At 41.0% G+C, this 21034-nt stretch overlaps 1 protein-coding gene across 1 annotated transcript; it reads right to left on the bottom strand.

Annotated features, from left to right (window-relative positions):
- Positions 1 to 2551: 2551 nt before the first annotated feature.
- On the bottom strand, positions 2552 to 14684 carry pgfb (placental growth factor b). The gene is made up of 7 exons (XM_076108555.1): positions 14377 to 14684; positions 4876 to 4912; positions 3364 to 3560; positions 3185 to 3264; positions 2836 to 2865; positions 2663 to 2725; positions 2552 to 2573 (listed from the first exon to the last, which is right to left on the bottom strand). The coding sequence occupies exons 1-7, from the start codon at positions 14560 to 14562 to the stop codon at positions 2552 to 2554; spliced, it is 615 nt and encodes a 204-aa protein (XP_075964670.1). The 5' UTR covers positions 14563 to 14684.
- Positions 14685 to 21034: the final 6350 nt, after the last annotated feature.

Genomic DNA, 21034 nt, shown 5'->3' with positions numbered 1-21034 from the left:
AGCGGGGGCTTAAAGGGAGAATATATATGTATATATAATTATATTTTAATTATTATACATAATAGAAATGGGGGAAAGAGAGAGAGAGAGAGAGAGAGAGAGAGAGAGAGATGGAGGAACGAAAGAAAAGAACAGTTTGGAGAGCTCTATCATTTTAAAATGTAGGTCTGCCTGCAAATATTTGCTTATAAAATGCATATATTAGAATTCTGCAGGTGTCACATATGATAAATATGGGCCAACATTAACATAATAACCAATAAATAACACTTACACATGGGAGTTGCATATCTGACGGCAGTGCTCACAGCGCATGTTACAAGAGCAGAAGGGATGGCTTTGAATGCACCATGTGATCCACAATAAAAACATTAGTGCTCTTGGTGTGTGTAGTTTTTTATTTCTAGTTAAATTAATAAAATATGCTGCTTTTCACACACAACAGTGTGACATAACAGTGATTATATAAACTATGTTAAGGTCGATATGTATCATCATTATACACCATTTGGAGGCCATAATATGTCAACAGGATTTCACTGACAAGCGCAGCTTGAAGAAAGAGTGGGTAAACAGTGATGTTACTGACATGAGGTCAAACACGTGATTGGACACACAAACACACATAATTATGATAAAGGGAGAAGTTGGAGCATATCAACTTACAAAAGGAGATGAAAAAAATACAGGAAAAAGGCAAGTCTTGCTCAAAAGCCTCAAACACCTTGGGGACCCGAAGCAGGAAATGACACTAAGCTGTGAACTGTGCCAGCCACTCAAAGTCTTGCAGTGTTAGGCTCTGTTAACACCAGGCTGACTGGAGAGGGCCTGATGGAGGACGTTAGGATGGCCCATGGCCTGCAGCCTCAACGGCACAGATCCTAAACCCCCTCAAGCTGTAAGCTTTGTGGCAGACACCAAACATGGACATGAGACTCCATATAACCACAACATCTCTGTCAAAAGAGAGGACATGTAAGGCCTGGCTCTAGACAACAGGGGGCCCTTAGCAAGATTTTCTTTGGGGGTCCTCCTTACTTTTTGTGTGTGTGTTTGTGAGACAAGACAAATGTTTGGACCACACTGCTAGACCTGACAAATGTCACCCTTAGGTGTGACATATGTAAGAGCAAACGTGCATACGGTCAATTACTATTAGTCAGTAGTAGGGGTTAGTCCGGTATATAATGAAAAAATCACGCAAGACAAACTGACAACCATAACAATTTAATTACAAAATAAATATCTAAATGAAATAAAAATACGAATACAGTAGAAATGTTACTTTGTACATTTTGATAGAGATTTTCTTTGTGTAGTACATGAAAAAAAAAAATACAAAAGGACAGAATTTTACATAATTACTTCAACTGATCCCTTCCAATAGCAGACTAAGAAAGACACCCGTGCTCCTGAGGGAGTCACCAGGGTGGACACAAATGTGTGCTGTTTAACGCCACAAAGCACAAAAAAATGCTTTTTTATCTGTGAATACTTGCAATCACAGTAAAACAAGACATCAATATGCCATCACCAAATGAGTACTGCTTAAGTGTTTTGGTTACTGTAGTATTGATCTGCCCATTCCTCCTGGGCTTGCCACGTCCATTCTGCAGTCTACAGCACACTTCCTGGTGTGATTTGAAATAAACGGATGAAATCTGATTTGATTCAACTCTCCAAAACAATAGAGAAAGATAGATTTCAAAGAACAATTTAGATTTTTGACAATTTAATACATCATAGTCATTTTTTCATACACAATCTTGTGTGGACACGTTTTCAGTTGATAGATTGTTTTTGATCAATATTGCTCTTATGTAATGAATTGACAGTAAACACTTTATAGTCGTGCCTGGTCACATGGCGCTACAGAGGGAGAGGATTCATTCAGACTGAGTTACCGCCATAATAATGATAGTAGAAGACTCCAATAAGCTGATGAAGGGATTGTGACTGACAATACTGTCCTAAATCTAATCTTAATTGATCTATAAAAATATTTGATCATAGAGCAGTATTAAGCACTAGAGGGAGACATTTCATTGTTGCATGTGCAAAGCAGCTGCACACTCAGTCCAACATGTGTTGCTATGACAAGTCAAGGTGTCTTAGATAATGTTTGAACACAAAAAATGACAAACTTGTTAAAGATTGCTAGTCCAAATATATTCAGCTGTATCAATAAATATAGATTTCAAAAAAGTGTAACCATCTTTAAATACCAAAGAAATGACCAAATTACAATAAATGATACAGTAATAACTAGTATAAAAGAGAAGGCGTCGGTCTGTTTGGTTCGACATTGCACTGGCTCCCAGGGATGTCCATTGTGTCAGGTGTAACAGCAGTGTTTCCACCAATCAAAACACGCTTCCGGTTGAAGCTTGTCATTATAAACGCTCTGCCCATCAGCAGGAGGGCATGTCAGCAAAACAACCCAGCTGTTTGAGTCTCTGGCTGCAGACACGGAGGAGACTCTGGATGCTGTCACTGGGTGGGAAATAAATAGTGAGCCACACTGCAACTGAGGGTTGGACCGCCGCTGCAGTTACCTGCGAGGGTTCTGGCAGCTGAAAAAGACGAGAAAGAAGTTTTTTAATGCTTTTAACTGCTAGTTGGAGGGTACATGAATATCTTACACTTGAGATTGCGCCATCACCTGTCACAATCTTTCGTTTTCTGTCTCTCCTTCCTCTTTCTTCCTCTTCCTCTTTGCCTTTTCCTAGAAGGGGAACAAAATTAACAATACGCCTCCATTCTCTCAGATGGAACATTAATATCCTTTTTAACAATCTAAAAACGGATGTTATTGCAATATATTCATGTACTTACCTTTCAACAGTCACAATAGGTTTCCTGACTCTGAGGAACAAAGCAATAAATTAGGTAATAAATAGTCATTGTAAGTATTTGTCAACCCTGTCTCCTAGAAATTACATTTATGCATTCATTTGTTATACAAAATATGTTTTGTGGTAAACGTAATTGCTGGATTGTGTTCCAATCATACAGTCTATGGCTCCAGTCGTTACGTTTATTAGAAATGTTTCCTCATTATGTTTTATTAAAAAAATGTAACTCGGATGTTATTACTTTGCTGACGTAAATTTGAAGGCTACAAATGTAATTTCTAAGTAGACACGGTTGATATTTGAAAACAAATTCTGACTTGTTTTCTTACCTACATTCACATGTCTGATGCTCCACAAATGTCATCTCAACATATTCTTGACCCGGCTCTGATGGCCTGATTTTCAACAGCTGAGGGATGAAACCAGTTAACGTTGCCGTTAGAAGAAAATTAGGTACATACAGTAAATTTAACAAGAACAATTATATTTCACAGAGCCCTTGTCTTACCTGCATGGTGACGTTTGTGGTGCGAGTGGGATGGCACTCCAGGTTTTCGTCCCCACAGCAACCTGCACACCTCACCAGCGGCACACAGGCGGGGCTGTAGATGTGCTCCACCTCTGACGGGTACTCCTGCACCACCTCCACCAGCTTCTCAATGGTCCGGCAGAAGCTGCGACCCCACACTTCTTGGAACATCAACACTAGGATGAGAGGAGGAGGCTATGGGCTACTTTGCAGTTACAAACGAGTCTGCTTGTTTCTTATGGGAATACTTGCATGCAGGTCAGATAAATGTATTTTGGTTTAAGAGCTGCTTAATGTTCTGTCTCTCTCGCTTACGTTTAAAGTGCAGAGTGCAATCGACATCCAACTTATTTGAGCTTGTGTATGTGACTTAGTACTGCCAGACAAAAAACCTATTTGAATTTGAATTGAACTGCACTGTTAATGATCCTACACAAACAGTCTCAGTAATTACTTCAATAATCCAACAATGGCAACCTTATACCATGTACACAGAAACATAAAACCAGTTGCAATACGCCAGTGTGTATCCTGTTTTAATTTTGAAGTAAAAATGTTTGTGTAATGTACAGTATGCTTTCCTGTGGGAGCATATGTGTGAAAGTGTCCCAGTTGCACAGTCTGTGGGGGAGGAACAGGGAAGACTACGTCCGAACAAACAGTGAAGGAAGAGAAAACAAACATTGGAAACATGGCCATGAACAGAACCCTGCTGGAGCTGGAGCTGAGCTGCCCAGCAGGCACCTCTGGGACTACGGTGACCCCCGGGGTCACCGAATGGAGCCTAGCACCACAACAGCTGTTTATAAGAGCAGACAGGCTGGAAGGAGAACGGTGGGGTCTACGGTAGAGAGATGAGGCCACAAACTTTATTGTTATACAGCGCAAAGGGCCAGTTCACTGGCCAGTTACAGCTCCTTACTGTATATCTGCTGCTCGTTTGGCCTTTTCTGTTACATGCACTCTAATCCTCTGGCTGCAAGTTCTACAGTCAATCCATTTCTCTTTAAGTAGCATTCATTTATAGGGAGGAAGAGGATATAAAGGGAGAAGTTAAGCAGTTGAGTAATCTCTGCTATAGTCCAAAGTTGACATGTCCTGCAACTCGCAAAATTCAGATAAAATTCATTAACTAACTTATATGCGAGACTCAAGAGCTTGGTCCTTCATAGTTCTCAGCTGTATTTTGTCAGTGCTGGCATTGATTTATTTGGTTTGCACCAGACTACTTTTGTAACTGTCTATTGTGGGTCTGTTTTTCGTCAAAATTCGAGTGTTGTGAGATGGAGAGTTGAAAGTTTCTTTTTTAAATATCACGGTTGTTATTACCGGGATATTGCGATACTCATAGTTTTATTACAAACACTGTAAAAATATGTTTTGAAAAAATAGTTAGAACTACTTTTTAGTATTGTTGTAAAATATTGTTTTTAAATTACACCTCCAACGGTCAGAGAAGATTTCATAAGTAAAACAAGCAGGAATTCTTACCTTCAGTTGTATTGCTTATGCGTGACAAGGGAAGACTCTGTGAAACAGAAATAAATGTTGGTTATTTATTCAGCTTTCCTGTGACTACATGTTATAGTGTAAACACCCTACATCTTTTTTAGTTGAGTATTATCTTAACACACACCTTTCAAACTTGAAAATGCAATATATACAAAATATCCTGGATATAAAGACAGCACCAGTCTGCAGTGTCACCAATATCAAGTATATTTGTACTCCGGTGGTGACAGCTGGAACTGCAGTGAAATTAAGGCGACGATCACACACCTTTTTTTCCACCCTGCAGTGGAAAAGTCTTCCTGACAAGCAGCAGATCCAGTCTCTCTTATACAGTATATCACGTCCCTCTGTGTGCCCAACTGTTTAGGTTCAAAACCTGTTTCCTGTGGTGTAAGATTCAGTTCTTTATTTATTTTCCCCCTCCGTCTTGATTTTTTCCCATCATCCCATGATAAACAGAGTGCATTTCCCATTCGCCTGGGAAAACACAAAACCTCTAGTTGACTCCATCTCAGGAAGGGAAATCTACGTTTGATAAAATGCCCTCCAGCAGAAGAGCTGAACCGGCGACAGACCACCTGCCTCTGCAATCCCTCCTCATCACCGGTGTTACATTTCAGTTTTTGTGTAACACACACACACACACACACACACACACACACACACACACACACCTGATGATATTTATACTGTAACACTGTCTGTGAAAGTAAGACAGATGGTGAGATTGAAAGTGTTGGACCAAAACTTGTTATATAATAGTGCACAGACAGACAAGGACACTCCCAAATGATGCCAGTGAGGAATGTTGCATCTTACACCATCTGTCCGTTGCTAAAATGCATCTCCTTCCTGTTAAATACCAAAATTAGTTTGAGGGTGAAGATAGCATCTGTCAGCAGCACAGTGCGACACAATTTTTTTTTCTCTAAGTATTGTGGTTAACGAGATATGTCCTGCTTTGATGATGATGCATTCACACTTACACAAACATTTCCGAGGTTCTTGTAAAACTGTCACTGAGATAAGTGGCAGGGAAGGCTATGTATTTAACAGAATGTACTGTACAGACTTCATATCAATAGAAGGACAAGAGCTTCCAGTAAACCACTTAAGGTTCGGTTCTCCACGAGTTAGGGGATCTGTTCAGGCATCTCCCCTTTTTAAAAAAGTGGCTGGTGATCTGGCCAAAGTGTACAGCTGTTCCTCTGTCAGAGCAGCTGTTCTATTGAGTGGTGTTCATCGAACTGTGTCCGCTATACAACAGCACCACAGGATATAAACTCTGCTAGCAGCGCCATTCACAGCACGGGGACGTCACAGTTCAGTTAAAGTTTTTGTTTAAGGTTGTTTTAAAAACTTCCACTCTCTGGGGTATTGCTTTTTTTTCAGCATGTCTAGCAACGCCCTGCTTGTAAAATAAATCCTTTTCCAGTATTAATTGGCGTATGATCTGTGCTTCTTTTCTGTTGCTGCTCCACATCACAAGGGCTTTTTTGGCTCTGGCTCCTCAGTTGCTGTTCACAATGTGGAGCGGTATGGAGAGTTTTCTGACCTTGGTCATGGGTTAAGCCTTGACATGGCGAGCAATCATCTTTGGCACCTCCTGTGGTTGAGAACAGAGGAGGGAGCTGCTCACAAGAAGCTGCCAGATTATGAAAGGCTACATGAAGATCCTCACGTAGACATTCCTTCCTCCTTGTGCACTTGTAGTAATACTGTGTGATTAATGGTAACTGGGAGGTAATTCAGCTCTGGTGGGAAGGGTGAACCACTTAATACATGTGTATAAACTTGTCTTAAGGTTTCTTTCACTTCATTCCCTGAAGACCTTGTTCAGGGAGTTTGACTCTAGCATTGCTGCATGTCATTTTGATTTATTGTTTTCATAAATTGAGTGTTAAGAGCTTTGAGGCTTAACTGTGAAGGCTAAATACAATTGACTTGACTATAAATTATTATAATGATAAAATACCTCTACTTTGTGTCCTGTGCAATCCATGTGCAACATCTGGGTTTTGGGAAACACGAAAACTGCTGTGAAATCAATTTAAAAGCTACATTCCAACAACAACAACAACAGGAAAAGATTTTTACCATATGCCGAAGGAAGAAATATATGAGCAAGCTTGATTTCCTGCACAATCTAATGCTAATTACTGTTGATGGTACATGAAACATCAAGACAAGTGCATAGTGCAAAAAATAAACTGCCCCAAAAGCAGCTGTTGATAAATTGTAGTTAGAGGTTGATTTTATTACAAATTATTTAGCAATATAAAATGTTGATATAAAATAATCGATGTAACATTTACAGTGAAAAAGAGAGGAGAGAGAGGTAGAGAGGGGTGAGTGATATCGTGCTGGGGTTAAAAAGTGTGCAAACAATTAGCCTACTTTCTCACTGGATAATTAACATGGTTCCCACCCTGCTCACTGTCCCATAGTTGTACAAGTTGTTTTCAGCTCTTGACTTCTGCTTGTCAGAGAACTTTTGCTTAGCAGCATAGTTTATCTCGAGCCTCTGAGCAGATTGTGTTGCAGAGTAGCAGTGAGTTTGATCAAAAGATTGAAACATCTACAGCAGTTAATAATGCAAATGTGGCATTGAGGGGTCTCATATGTTTCTGAAGTCTCTAGTGAAAGTTTGTAAGCTGCTGGCTGAGAGTTTTCTCCGTCCTCTGGGTCAGATCAGAGGACCTGTTGTGTCCCTGGGCTCCTGCTGTCAGGCCACAGAGGCTCCGGGCCTCATTACGCTCCACTCCCACACAGCTGAACTATGTCATCTTTAACCTCTTTGCTTAACTCCATCTGTCAGAGGAAGGGCAGCATGTGTAGGGAGCAAAAACAAAACATGATGGGGACCCAGCGTAATGGTCATAAAAGATTTTTCAACTTTGAGGGTCAGGCTGGGGAGGGGGGGTGGGGGGGGGGTGATGGGCTATTCCACAGCAGGTACTATGGCCACTAGCCAGAAAGATCTGGATACCAGCCAGCATATTGTACAGTGTGTTTTCTAAAGGGATACGGAGACGACTTCCAGATGAATGCCGATAGGCTTCTATGTCAGTTTAGCCTATATAGATTGGACAACTTCTCCTGGGTGACTGGGCTGGAAAATTACACAAAACTGTGTCAAGTCATTTAAGTTTCTCTTCTCCCTTGGATTGCAAATCATTGACAGAAAGGATGAACCATGGTTTGTTTCAAAGTAGTTTCAAAGGGAAGGTATTCTAACAAGCCAAGTAATACTGATGACACTCTTTTATTCACTTTGAATGAGAAATGCAAAATAGTGCGTAGTAGTACACGTACTAGTGCGAAGTGTTTTTCATTAATATATTGTTCATATAGTATATCCATAGTCAAAGTTGTCATGAAAGATGCTAATTTAGGTTTGAGGGTGACCGGCTTGTTCGGTCAAAGCTCTTTTGACACGATGCCAAAATGTTTGGAGTTTTCTTTTTATAACTGAGTGAAAATGAGTCTTTGAGAAAGTTGGCACATTTTGGCAGAAGATGAAGAGAAGCAGCTTTCACAAAAACGTATCCATATTTGGTGTAGTTTGAAGAGTAGAGGGATTTCAGTATTAAATCCAACAAATTAAACCATTGACATGTGATCGTCACCTGTTAGCACACAAATTCTATCAGTAATAAAAGGTGTAAACTGATGCTACTAGCTGTAGTATCAGTGAGTAGTGATGTATTTGTAGTCCTTTGACAAATCTCCTTCGACAAACATCTTGCACACTGATCACTTTCAGGCTGAGTCAACTGCCTGAGGATTGAAACTACATGTGATTTGGAGACATTTTCTGGTTTAAGATTACGATAATCCGGAGTGCTATGTACTTGGTTTGATTGAGTTTTTGGAAAACCCCTCTTTACTCCTTATCTAGCAAACAATGATCCCAGCTAGATTGAGCATCATGCCATTATTTACATTGCTTTCCAAAAGGGTCTACTTTCAAGCTGAAGGGTGACAGTGTGGATAAACAGACCACAGATGAGATGCAGGCTTCTGTCAACTAAATCTGCTCTTGAGCAGAGTTTGGGAATTTCGGGGGGGAGGTGCATGCAGAGACGAAGTTTAGCAAAATATGTAAAGCTGGCAAACATACTCCAGACCAGTAAAGCACCTGCATCTCCAGCTCACTGAAAACATATAGGTCAGGAGGAACCGTGTCCTGGTTTTGTCCTGACTGAAGCTTGACTCTGAACTTGAGACCACACAGGGCAGAGAGCGCTAAAGCAGAACCAGTGAATACAAACACAGAGACGGCTAGACGAGTGACAAATAGAGCTACCTCCCTGCCTCACTGAGCATCCTCATCCATCCTTTATCGAGACCCAGATTCCACATCATCAACACCATGACCGTGGCATTTATTCTCAGGCCTCTTACGTGGCCTGCAGATCACTGTATCTATTCTCAGCCACTACAAAATAAGCAGGTTACGGTTTGTATACATAAGATGGGTGAATCTACAATGACAGTGGTGCCATTACAGGTCTGAGCGTATTCAGCAGGGTCACTTTGGTGGTCAGGTCTGGGCTTGTGATCACAGAGCACTGCCAAAACACCAAAAAGCTTCAGCGGAGCATGTGGTAAACGTGCCACAACACTAAGCTCTTCTGGGTGAATGGAGCCTTTAAATTATTCCACAGATAGACACACTTTTAGTTGGGGTGTCACACAGATTCAAAGCCACACAGTAGCATAAATATAGACATCTGTTGCAGTTTGATTTTGAAATAAGTCTAGATTTGGTTGTACTGTACCATTTCTTGGCTGGGAGCAGTTACTTCTTTAAGTCTCAGCTGGTTTCCTGACCTCACTGTGATGACATGAATCCAGGAAGAAACTGAAGAACTTTTTCTTGCACAACAGTTTTTGTACAGATTTACAAGCTAGTCTTTATGCTAACCGTCCCTTTGCTCAAGCTTATTTAATGCACAAATCTGAGAGCGGTATCAATATTATCTACCTCTACCTCGCAGCAAGAAGGTTAATATGCATATTCCCCAAAATATCAAACAATTTATCTAAGACTCCTTCTAAAAGAAATATAATTATATTGTTTAATATAATGATGTTGAGACCTTCTTCAAGATTGCAAACATTACAAGCAATCATGTTTTCTTGGAATAGTTGTCTAATTTTTGAAAAAAACAACAACAGTAAAATGGGGTCAAGTGACAGGGGAGAGGTAAAGGTCCTTATAAATGTTGATTGAGATAAACACCATTTCCTCATTATAAGTCCATTAATTCATGCACTAATGTTCCCCTAAAGACACACACAAACACACACAACCACTGTATAAACCATGGACCCCATCCACAAACATACATTCACACACACACACACACACACACACGACACAGGTCTTGAGATAAGACTGACCGGTGGTAATTGTGGTCTCTATTACAGTAAACGCTGTTCTCCCTGTGTAAACCACAGTAAATTACATCCAGATGGGAGATTAAAGCTGAGTAGACGGCTGCCCCAAGCGCCACCGCTCCTCCTCCTCTGCAGGAGGAAGGAGAAATCCATATTTCCTGATTGCGATTGCGGCCCTCCCTTGGGCCGGGACATTACAACTAGAGAGAAATACCACAACAGTGCAAATAACAGCCCGATCAGTCAGCAGGTCACTGCCACTGCGTAGCCCAGCATGCAGACATCTGGACTACAACGGTGAACAAGCGTGTAAGAAAGACAAAGAGAAGGCGCCACTTGTTTTTTTTATGTTTCATTGTCAAACACTGAGCTGCATCTTGACAAAAGCTGTTGCTCTTTGATTCTGAGAAACTGAAACCCACATCTGATGTTTACTGTTGATGTTTTAGGAAACCTTCTGCTGATGAAACTCTATTGCAACAACTGGAAATGTGACGTCATGCCGTCTACACTTGGCTAGTTATGAACAAGAATGAGAAAATCACACCATGCACACAAACACGGCACACGTGTGCGACACAGATGGTCAGACTCAAGTATTGTTTTGCTGCCGGTGATGACGTAAAGGAAACACCTGTGTAACGTCACGTCCTCACACATAGAGAGCAGAGGAACATGCTTCACTGGTGAAGAGTCGAACAGTCTAGCAACATCAAATGAGTTAGGCAAGAAGTGATTCCTTTTTCAGATTTCCATGGTTTTATCCAAGGAAAATGCTGTATTTTCAAATTGACACGAACAAATAATTCCATAATCTCATACTTTAATAATCTTATTTTCATCCGACACTGATTTTTCTTGACATAATGGAAATATGTCGACGTCTACAGCACTCGACTGCTCTACCTAGAAAATGCTTACTGTTGTCAGTCAAGTTGTTTTGATGCAATATTTTACCTGTTTTTATCACTTTGACAATAAAAAGAAGATATTGTACACAAACGGCTCTATTGCATTTGTATAAGGTGGGGGGAAACAAGAGGCAAAGCTCTATTGAGTGAAGTACAAGCAAAAACTCAGCATATCCACAGTGTTGTAGACACACACTGTGCATATACAGTATGTGGTTTATATGCACAGGAAGTACCAATAATACACTGAACAGGAGAACGGAGAGTATCTTGGAACAAAATAACCGGTGGACAGCATTGGTAACTGAGTGACCAAGAGGCCACCATTGTTCAGAGGGAAACCCAGGTGCTTCCACTCTCTATCAGGGGCCATATATGAACGGGACCAGGACCGTTTTTAAGAGAGTGAATCACATCTGACCGAGTACACACCTGACTTGAAATCACAGGAATTGGAACAACATGAGTTCTATCTCTTGTATCAGCAATGTTGATTCTGCTTGCTGTTAAATCCCAACATACAGTAGCAATGATGTTTCTTGTGCAACAGGTAACTAACTAACTGACTAACTAACGGTCGGTGACTGTTTATGCTTTCATCAGCACTGGTTTAGATACTGAATTTGTTTACTCAGCTGTAATCATTTCCTCAAATCTCATCACGCCTGTACTTGATCTTTACACATTTTTTACCAATCTACAACGCCAGTAACAGCTTGCTTAGATGTGTGTAGCTGTCATTTTGAACATCATGATAAATTAAAGCTTAAAAGGAGAAAATATATAAATCAGTAGTCATGGTTAATTTATACAGTGGAACAACTACTGCTACTGCTAACATAAACATACACTTTGTTTTCTCATGGTTCCCACCCTTAGTGTGAGTACAATCATTTGAACATTTGACCTCTTCTGGTCTTTACAATCTACTGACATATGCAGACAATGTTTATGTCGAATAAGCAGACACTGCTTTATCAAAGAGGTCACAAGCCAAAAAAGGTTGGGTACTACTGCAGTGCACTATGATACCAATCATACAACCTCAAGTCAATATGAAGACATGAGGAAGAAAACAACATGCAGGGTCCACAATGAACATCTCACTTGTTTCATCAAACATATTCAAATGACAGACCTTTGTTTAAAAGTGATTAAATGCCTCTACCACACACACACTGAGCTATGCTGTAAATCCCTGGTAGTAATATTAAGCACATGAAGTTAACCCCACCCTCTCTCTTGGCCACTCTTAGCGGACATGAATGACTGCATGAGTCACGAGGCTGCTGACGGCAGCTCCAGCTGCGACTATAGTGAGAAATACTCATTATCAATAAGTGACACATATTTATGGGTAAATAATCCCAAAGAGAGACATTTATAAATCACACTCCCAAGCATATGGCTGATGTATGCTTTTTCCACTTTGGTAGGCCCAACAGTTTATTTTGGGGGGGGCTGACAGGGCGGACACCTACCAGAAGAGTCTCATTTTGCCACTATGACTTTAAAAGAGCTGCTAGAATGAGTGTCGCTTGTCTGCTAAAAATGTGGAATATTTGGGTCTTTAGGTGCATCTTTGCAAAGCAACCGTTCCTTTTAAAGCTAATCTTTCTACATAAGCAAATAATGAATGGCAAACGAAGGGTTAGAGAAAGACCTCAAATATAACAAGCTCAGATCCTCACAGTCAGTCTGTATCAGCGGACAGGTTGTTGCATCTTAGAATTGAATGGTTTACATTTGCTGTCAGTCTCTTGGGCAGCGGAGGGGCATTTAACCTGCTTCACTTTGAGGGCCCTGGATTTTGTCACTCCTATTTTGACTGAGCAGGCCATGAGCTGATTATGAGGATTAGTGGAGATGTGGTGATCCCATCCCTCTCCCACTCACACTCAATTCAGCAACAGCTGCAAAGTCTCCGGCTAGAGAATCTGGTGGGACATGGAGCTTTTTCCAACCTTGAGACCCTGACTGAAGCACTGAATGGACACAACAATGACCTGGTTTTGCATTGAACATGAGAGGCATCAGAGATAGCTGCCAGCCATCAGCCTCCTTGGGACGAAATCAGAAACTGAATGGGTCCAAGAGCCTCAGCGCAAGTTGGCACAAGTCCCGCTGTCCAATGGCACATCCTCTTACAAGTGTTTCTAGCCTTTGAATGAGGTTCACTCCAGTTTCAGCTCTGTCCTGTTCTGGCACATTTTCATTTTAAGACTAAAAGGCAATGCCAGGCAACAGAGAACAGAACATCTTTGTACCACAGTAATCCCCTGCCAGCCTGACAGTGATATGACTGGCCTGAAATTAAGTTTCAATAGATTTTTTTTCACACACACTCACACACACTGGTTCATTTTTATCAGCTTGACTATCCACACTGCACGTACATATTTAACATGCTGAGATGAAACAAGGCAGGGAGGAAAAGCTGCAGTTGCAGATGAAAATAAGAGAAACTAAATACTGCAAACTTGCTATACCAGTTTTACCTGATACACTGCAAACACTTTGAGACCAGCTTAGCAGCTTGTCAACTCACCAGGATCTGGTGAAACTATCGGTATTACCTTTCAAATATTTATTGAGGATTGCTTATTTAAGGGAATTCTCACCAGCATGGGAATCAGAGTGTTTTCTGATGGAAATCTACACTGCAAAAAAAAAAAAGAAGAAAAGAAAAAAGACCTTATAGGCCTAGAAGTGGGAATGTGTGATGCCTCTGTAATTATAGTCTGAGTAAGTTTAGAGGATCTGCCAGATCCAACAGTGAGTCACTTTGCATCATGTGTTCCACAGGCAGAGAGATGCAGTTTGTCACGTTTCATTTCATGAATGAATTGAGCAGAATGGCGCTCATTCAAAACGGTACGAAGGTGTCAAAGCACAATAATCACTTCATCTACGTGGCTTCTGCTGACTCGACCATTTAGCCTACATTTTGAGACTGATAGCTATTAACATATAAGAATCTAACAATAGGCACGTTTTTTCAATATTCTATCAGAATGATGACTTTGTAATTGTAATGGTAACGTAGCAGATCCAAATAATCTAACTAGTGTGGAAATCCTGACGTGATACATCTTAGTGCGAGTTAAAATGATAGAAAATCCAATTTCTTGCTGCGCATAACGTCTCACTGAATGTAGCTTACCTGTGCAGGTGAGAGCAGCAGATACAGCGCCACCGCAGCCTGGATGACAAGACCGAGTTTCATTTCGCGATGTCTGCGAGTGGAGAGGAGGTGATGGCTCCCGGTGTACACAATAAGACAATCCAAACAAAGTGCCAAACTACTCAGAAAAGAAAAAGAGATGCTGACCGGGAATTTCCAACTCATCCGCCCTCCCGGTTCAGCAGGGTTATACTGGGAGTGAGTGCAGTCACGTAGCTCCGCTTGCCGCGTGTAACCTGATGAAGCGGATTGTGCTGACTAAGGCCCCAGAGGCGAACTGAAAGGTGCTGGGGCAATAAGATAATACAACTAAAGTTTTCAAATTCACTGAATAAACTGAATCAAAGCGCAAGTCCTACAACGTCTCTGCAGCATGAAATAGTGGCAACCAGTTTTGACAAGTCATATTCAGTGCAAAAAAGAAAGAAAGTAGTCTATTCAGTCCAAAAACGTGACGATCTGCTCCATGTGTGAAGTTGCACCGACAGTTTCAGTTTGCAGTCCTGCTCTGAGCTGAGCTTTGCTTCTAAGTGCCACCCAACCACCTTTTCACAAGCTGACCATTTAAATCTCCTCCCCTTCTCTGTCCTCCTCTTTGCTCTGCCTCATCTGTCCTCACACAGCTCCCTGCCCCTTTCAGCTGCAATATGTAATGGTAATTTATGCGATGATGTAAATGGTTATGCAGAGACTGTGGCACTGCTGGTGCTTTATTTCTGAATGGTAGACTATACACTACAGGTGATTTACAGAGTATAAGCAGACTTGCTAAGAAGCTTCTCCTGGGGACCTTTTTGTGAGCGCTATTCAGGCAGGGTAAACATTAAGAGATCCTTTGCAGTGGTGACATGGATGGTATACTCATTGTTGTTGAGATTTTCCTCTGAGGCTTTAGTATTTGCAGAGACAGAAAGGGAGATTCCATTACTGTTGACACACAGAGTTAATCTTCAGTGTGAGACTTCTGTGTTTGGAGAAACCCTGGAACGAAAGGATTCCTTGTGGGCTTCCACACATTCCTTCAACAGTGCTGAATAGCTCCACTGCCTCCTGCTATTGTACAGACCACACTCAGGAGTGTGGTGTTTCTTAACATCTCAGACACTTTGGTGAGAGTAAACCATCCCCCCATTACCATCGTCCCGGACCGAGCATCAGTAAGTGCAAACAATCAGGGATTGTGAAAGACATTTCCTCTAATAATGCTGGGCAGTGTCACAGTAGTCTTTTTACTAAATTGTATCTCAACGTGGCAATGATGCACTTAAAAACTCGAGGAGAGGACAGAATGGAAGTAAGAAAACATTGACTATTCAGGGAATTGGTCTCTACAATTATTCTTTTCTAGCCCTTCTGACTGTCTTACTATCCACCTCATTGCAGATGGACGAAATATTGCCCAGAGGCTGTTTTCTGTCATCTAAGAAATTGAATGAATACATCAACTTCAAGCAAAAGAAAGTCTATGCTGATGTAACGCACATGATTTTGTTTTAAATATTTTGAATAGAAGAGCTTGAGACCATTACGTCTCCTCTCTGCCTGCAGCAGCAGCAGCACTGACTATTTGCTCAGAGGACATAGCCAGACTCTTACTGCAGTGCTGCCATCTGTCCAGTGATCTATCTGTGTTTTTAGAGGCGCACAAGCTGATGTGGCCTAACAAGATCACTGAAATTGTTTGCACTGTAAATACACGCTGACAAGACAAGCAAACCGGGCTTGAGCGATAGCGTGTTCCAGGAGGAGATGGATCTCTGGTCCTGTCAGATGGTGAAACAACATTGAGGCCCCTCATTGCTTTTGCAAAAAAAAAACACAAGATGAGTCTTCATGTTGTGTTTGGAGAAAAAAAAAGACTGCTTTGATTCAATATTCTTTCCAAAGATTTATTCAATCAAGACGTTATCCATTTGAATGATGCCTCTTTAACGAAATCAAGTTCCAAAGGAGAAATAGGCGTCTGTTTCCTTCACTGCAGATAGATGGGCTTGTTATGATCAGGGATAAAAAGAAAAGACTTTCTTCCTGAATATGAAGAATGTTTGAAGGCTTTTTCACTGATCCAGAAATGCAATATAAAGATCAAAATGTCAACTTAACATCTTCGCTAATTTGGTTTTGCGATAAGGCTTCATGATTGAAGGAAGGTCAGCTGGTCGAATAAATAAGTCCCTCGCTGTCTGCGATGTCTCTTGATGTTGTGAAGACCGAGCGGGTGGCTCTCAGAAACTAGAGTGCCAAAGTAAGCACGTTTCCCTTTTGCTGTTGACCCCTCATTTTCCAAGATTGCAGAGTAAAAGGTAAACAGATGAACAACATTAATGATGTCCATTCATCATTGCTGGGGCAGCTTTGGTTTCCTCCACAGTGGGGCCTTCAAGGGGAAGGTGGGAAGCCAGGGAGCCCCTTACTTTGAAGGATCTCATTAACAACAGTTAGAGCGCTACAGGGAGACCAACGTTTCTGATTATCATCTTTGATTTAAATAACGTGCCTTGAAACCGTGAATGTTGCTGAATACATATTTAAAACACAAATCCAAAAGCAAATGGATAAGAAGGCAGAGGACAACCTGCACAACAGGCTTCTGGGAGATGATGTATTCTGATTTTACTCTTTTTGCACCACCTGGACTGCAGAGCCAAACAGGATATGACAATATGATCCAGACCCTTTCTTCCTGTCATTAATTAGATGTGACAAACCGTGAATCTTTTCCTTCTGCGTCAACTGCATCATTGTGATGAAAACTATATTTTGAATAACTGGTAAATAGGAAGTGCCCCAGCCATGAGTAAACAGCTGCTTACTGTTACCTAAGGTGATTAGCATTATATTATGACACATTCTTTCATTTAAAACGTGTCAAATCCTGTTTACTCTTCCAAGCTACATTGGCATATTTCTGGCACAAACACATTTTTGTTCCAAGGTTGTCAGGTGTCATCCTGTTTTCATGCCCATGTCTGTGAATGTGTGAGCATTGTTTCATTCTGTAGGAAGTCAGTCAACATGTTAAACAAACAATTGGAAGTTATTTTAGTCTGGAGGGACCATCAGTCATTGCAGAAAAATCTAATCTAATCTATGATACTATTTAACTTTATGCACCTGTGTCTTGGACATCACAATGTCTTGATGTCACAAGTAAACGTGACTCAGTTTATTCTGTTTGATATGAGGAGCAATTACAGCAAACCATATGACCAAAGGGAGAAATGCTCGCGGAAAAGAGTTGATACACTTCTGTGCTCTGGCACAACTTTGACATTTTGGGAAATACACTTGTTGGCTTTCTTTCCCCAAGATTTAGATGAAAAGATTCATACCACACTTAAGATCTGTGCGCTGGGCAGTGGTATCAAATCTCTCGTCTCACTCTCAGCAAGAAAGTGAACATGTGTGTTTTCCAAAATGTCAAACTATTCCTTTAGCAGACAGATGAAAATTCAGTTTAAAAATGTTCCCAAAGACACTTTCACTCACATGTTTACTTCAAATCACATTGAGTAAGGAATATGCATTTTCTCTTTTAACTAACAGATAGACCGGCTCAGGTTTGGTAACATCTACATGGCAGACACAATGTAACGAGGTCTATGTCTTTCCACGAGGCTGTGCACCCCCCAGCTAACTGTGCAGAGGACCTGGAGCACAGCGACAGCAGCAGCGCTCGGAAAGGAAACTGAGTGTTTGTCCAAGATAAAATTCCATCACCTCTACAAGCTGCGGGGATACGGGCCTGCGGTTGGTAATATAGAAGAGGAAAAACAGCACTGAGAGTGAGTTATCACGGCTTGTGTCATTGACAGTTGTAAAAGCCGTTAGCTTTATAAATGGAGAGCGAGCGGTGCAAACTTCGCGGAAGTGGTCCCGCAGTCAGAGAGCAGGTTATGACTCAGGCCTGTGGTGATATACTCTAAACTCCAATAAGAGGTCCCACATGTGGAGCACATTCACAAGTTCATGGGTTGATTCTGTTGGGGGTGGTTCAGCCTGGGCCATTAAACAGATAAATTAGATACTTTTTTTTACAAATCCTTCATGTTAAAACATTCTCTTCACATTAAAACCCCAAAATGATGTTTAATGTAAATATATTCAATTTAGCGAGTTCTGCAGCAAGTCTCAGATCCCTCTGTAAACACGCTTGCTTATAAACTGTTAGGATTTATTCAGGCCCCTGACATGTTATTAAAAGAGATAAAAGAGGCAGAGGCTAATGGAATATACCCTTTGTGTTGCACTGTGATCGATTGGCAGTGAGATGGTTCATTCCTAGAAGAGGGGGACACTTGAGTAAACATGAACACAATCGTGCTGCAAGATTTACAGGACTGCAATCGCACTTGAGTGCTGCTGTTTATTTTTTCTAGTTACAGAGTGTTTTCTTAAACCTCAAATTAGTTTATCCTCCCTTTGGGGCTATGTGTAAGAGTTTTAAAAAGTTTCCTTCAGAAAACACACACAAACACATCAGCCACATTCATAAAATAAACCTGCAGTGACAATAGCTGTGTGTAACACTGCAATTACCTTAAACACGACATTAAAGTTTTTGTAGGTCAAATCAACCTTTCTACAGCTGCACATGAACTCAAATGAAAAACATGTTGTAATGCGTGACTATGTAGTGCTGCTGCACACAATTACAACATAATCATATACAAACATTGCACCTTTATTGCTGTCTTAAAAGGGATTTGGACAAATACTCTTTTTGTTTTCTTTTGCTGAGAGTTAGATGAGAAGATCAATACCACTCTCGGTTCTGTAAGGTAGTGTCAGCAGCCTTAACCCTAGCTTAGCATAAAGACTGCAAACAGCTAGCCTGGTTCTGTCATATAGAAATCCACCCACATTATCAATGCCTCTAAAGCTCAATAAATAATGCCTTATATCAAGTTTGTGTAATCCGTTCAAAAGCAAATGTCAAACGATTCCTCTAATAACTGAATACGCTTGGATCCAGAATTGCGGGATAGGTAATCATTCATTTACACGGTCTTGTTTTTAGGTGTCAAAACAATGGCAGAAAGCTGGAATGACTCACACTAATTCTAACCCACGGAGACTGATTTTTAAAGGCAGTGACTTCGAAGTATGGTGATAAAATGATCGATTGACTGTCAGAAGAGGAGCCCTTAGAGAAAAAGTACAGTAGTAGGCCGTGGCCTGAGCAAGTGTGAGGTGAAGTTCATCTGTGTGCAAATGTTTACGCAAACTGCAGCCAAGCAAAGTTGTGCACTGAGATTTATTTATGTGTAGAGAAATATATTCACTCAAATAGCTATAGCTTGTAGAACAAGGAACAAGAAAATGGGAGCAGAGCAAGGAGAGGGTGGGTGGAGGTCAAAGAGCAAGGGAAAGTTAATAACTTAGAATAATAAATAATACAACCCACTGATGGGAATTTGGCAACAGGGCCATTTATTATCATCAGTTAATTCAGTTCGCTTGACAAAAATGTCTGAGCTCCTTACTGCTTTGTGGCTACTGTGCACTTGCTGGGACAAGGAGATTTCATTACCCAAGACAATGTGTATGTTTGTTGTTTTACTCCTGTGATTAAGTGTCTGGTCTTGAAGTGTTGCTGCCATGGAGATGGTGGAGACAACTAATCCCAGATGACGCTGTGGCCAGAGGGGAAGGATAAACGAGGACCACCAGGGTGGATAAAAGAGCGTGACGGTGACACCGGCTCTGCAGCGTATACACGCATTATATTAACTTAAAGCAAAGCAACGGATAGAGAGCTTTGACCAGTGCATCTCAAATTATATTCTCACCTTGCTCAATTAAATGAGCCTCAGTTCTCTGTGACAAAATCTGCATGACTTTCCATTTGCGAAGGAAACACTTTCAGTGACATTGGGTGACGTTTAATTTTCCACTACCCTCATAAAGAAAATAAGCAAATAAATACACAAGTTCCAGAATGGTGAGGCTGGGGTTGTGAGAAAGGAGGAGCAGTTAGACGTTATTCTTTCCTTGCTTTGCTGATGTCAGCTACGCTGCACAGAAACAAACCCTCAACTAATCCAGACATTTGGAAATAATTGCAGACATAAAATGTTGCTTTCTGTGATTTTTTTTAAGCTGTATTCCAAAAATCAAAGCTGATCACTGATATGTTGTTGAGTCCTTCACAGTTCTTAGATTACAACACAAGACATTTCAATTCCCTGATTACATTTGCAGAGATTTCAGTAATGCAGTGTGCTTCGCAGAAGAATACGTTGCAGAGCCAAGACTCTTTTCTTTAGAAACCAACTGTGAGGTCCTTCCAATATGCATCTGTGATGAAGAACAGGACATCCATCCTGTCTGTCAGACTGACATCCAAGAAATATCAAGCCTGATTACAGGCATGATTGCTTTCAGACTATACAAATCTGTTACCGATGGCAAATGCTTTTTATCTCCTGAATGATCGACTCGGGAAATGATTGAAAGCTGGTGTTCGACAATTCCAGAAGTAAGATCAACAAAACCTAAACGCTGTTCTCGTCTGGGTGTTCGGGAGCAGATCCGGCATTGAAAGGGGCTTGGGTTTTTTTTTTCAGAAGGTGTCATGATAAGCTTTGAACCACAGTGGAAAGAGCTGGTGTTGAATGAACACAGACCACTGGCT

This window comes from Anarhichas minor, unplaced genomic scaffold, assembly GCF_050575085.1.
Source record: "Anarhichas minor isolate MPS153535 unplaced genomic scaffold, ASM5057508v1 ptg000040l, whole genome shotgun sequence".
NCBI lineage: Eukaryota > Metazoa > Chordata > Actinopteri > Perciformes > Anarhichadidae > Anarhichas > Anarhichas minor.
The sequence above is the reverse complement of the archived record's forward strand: the minus strand, read 5'-3'. Positions and strand labels throughout refer to the sequence as shown.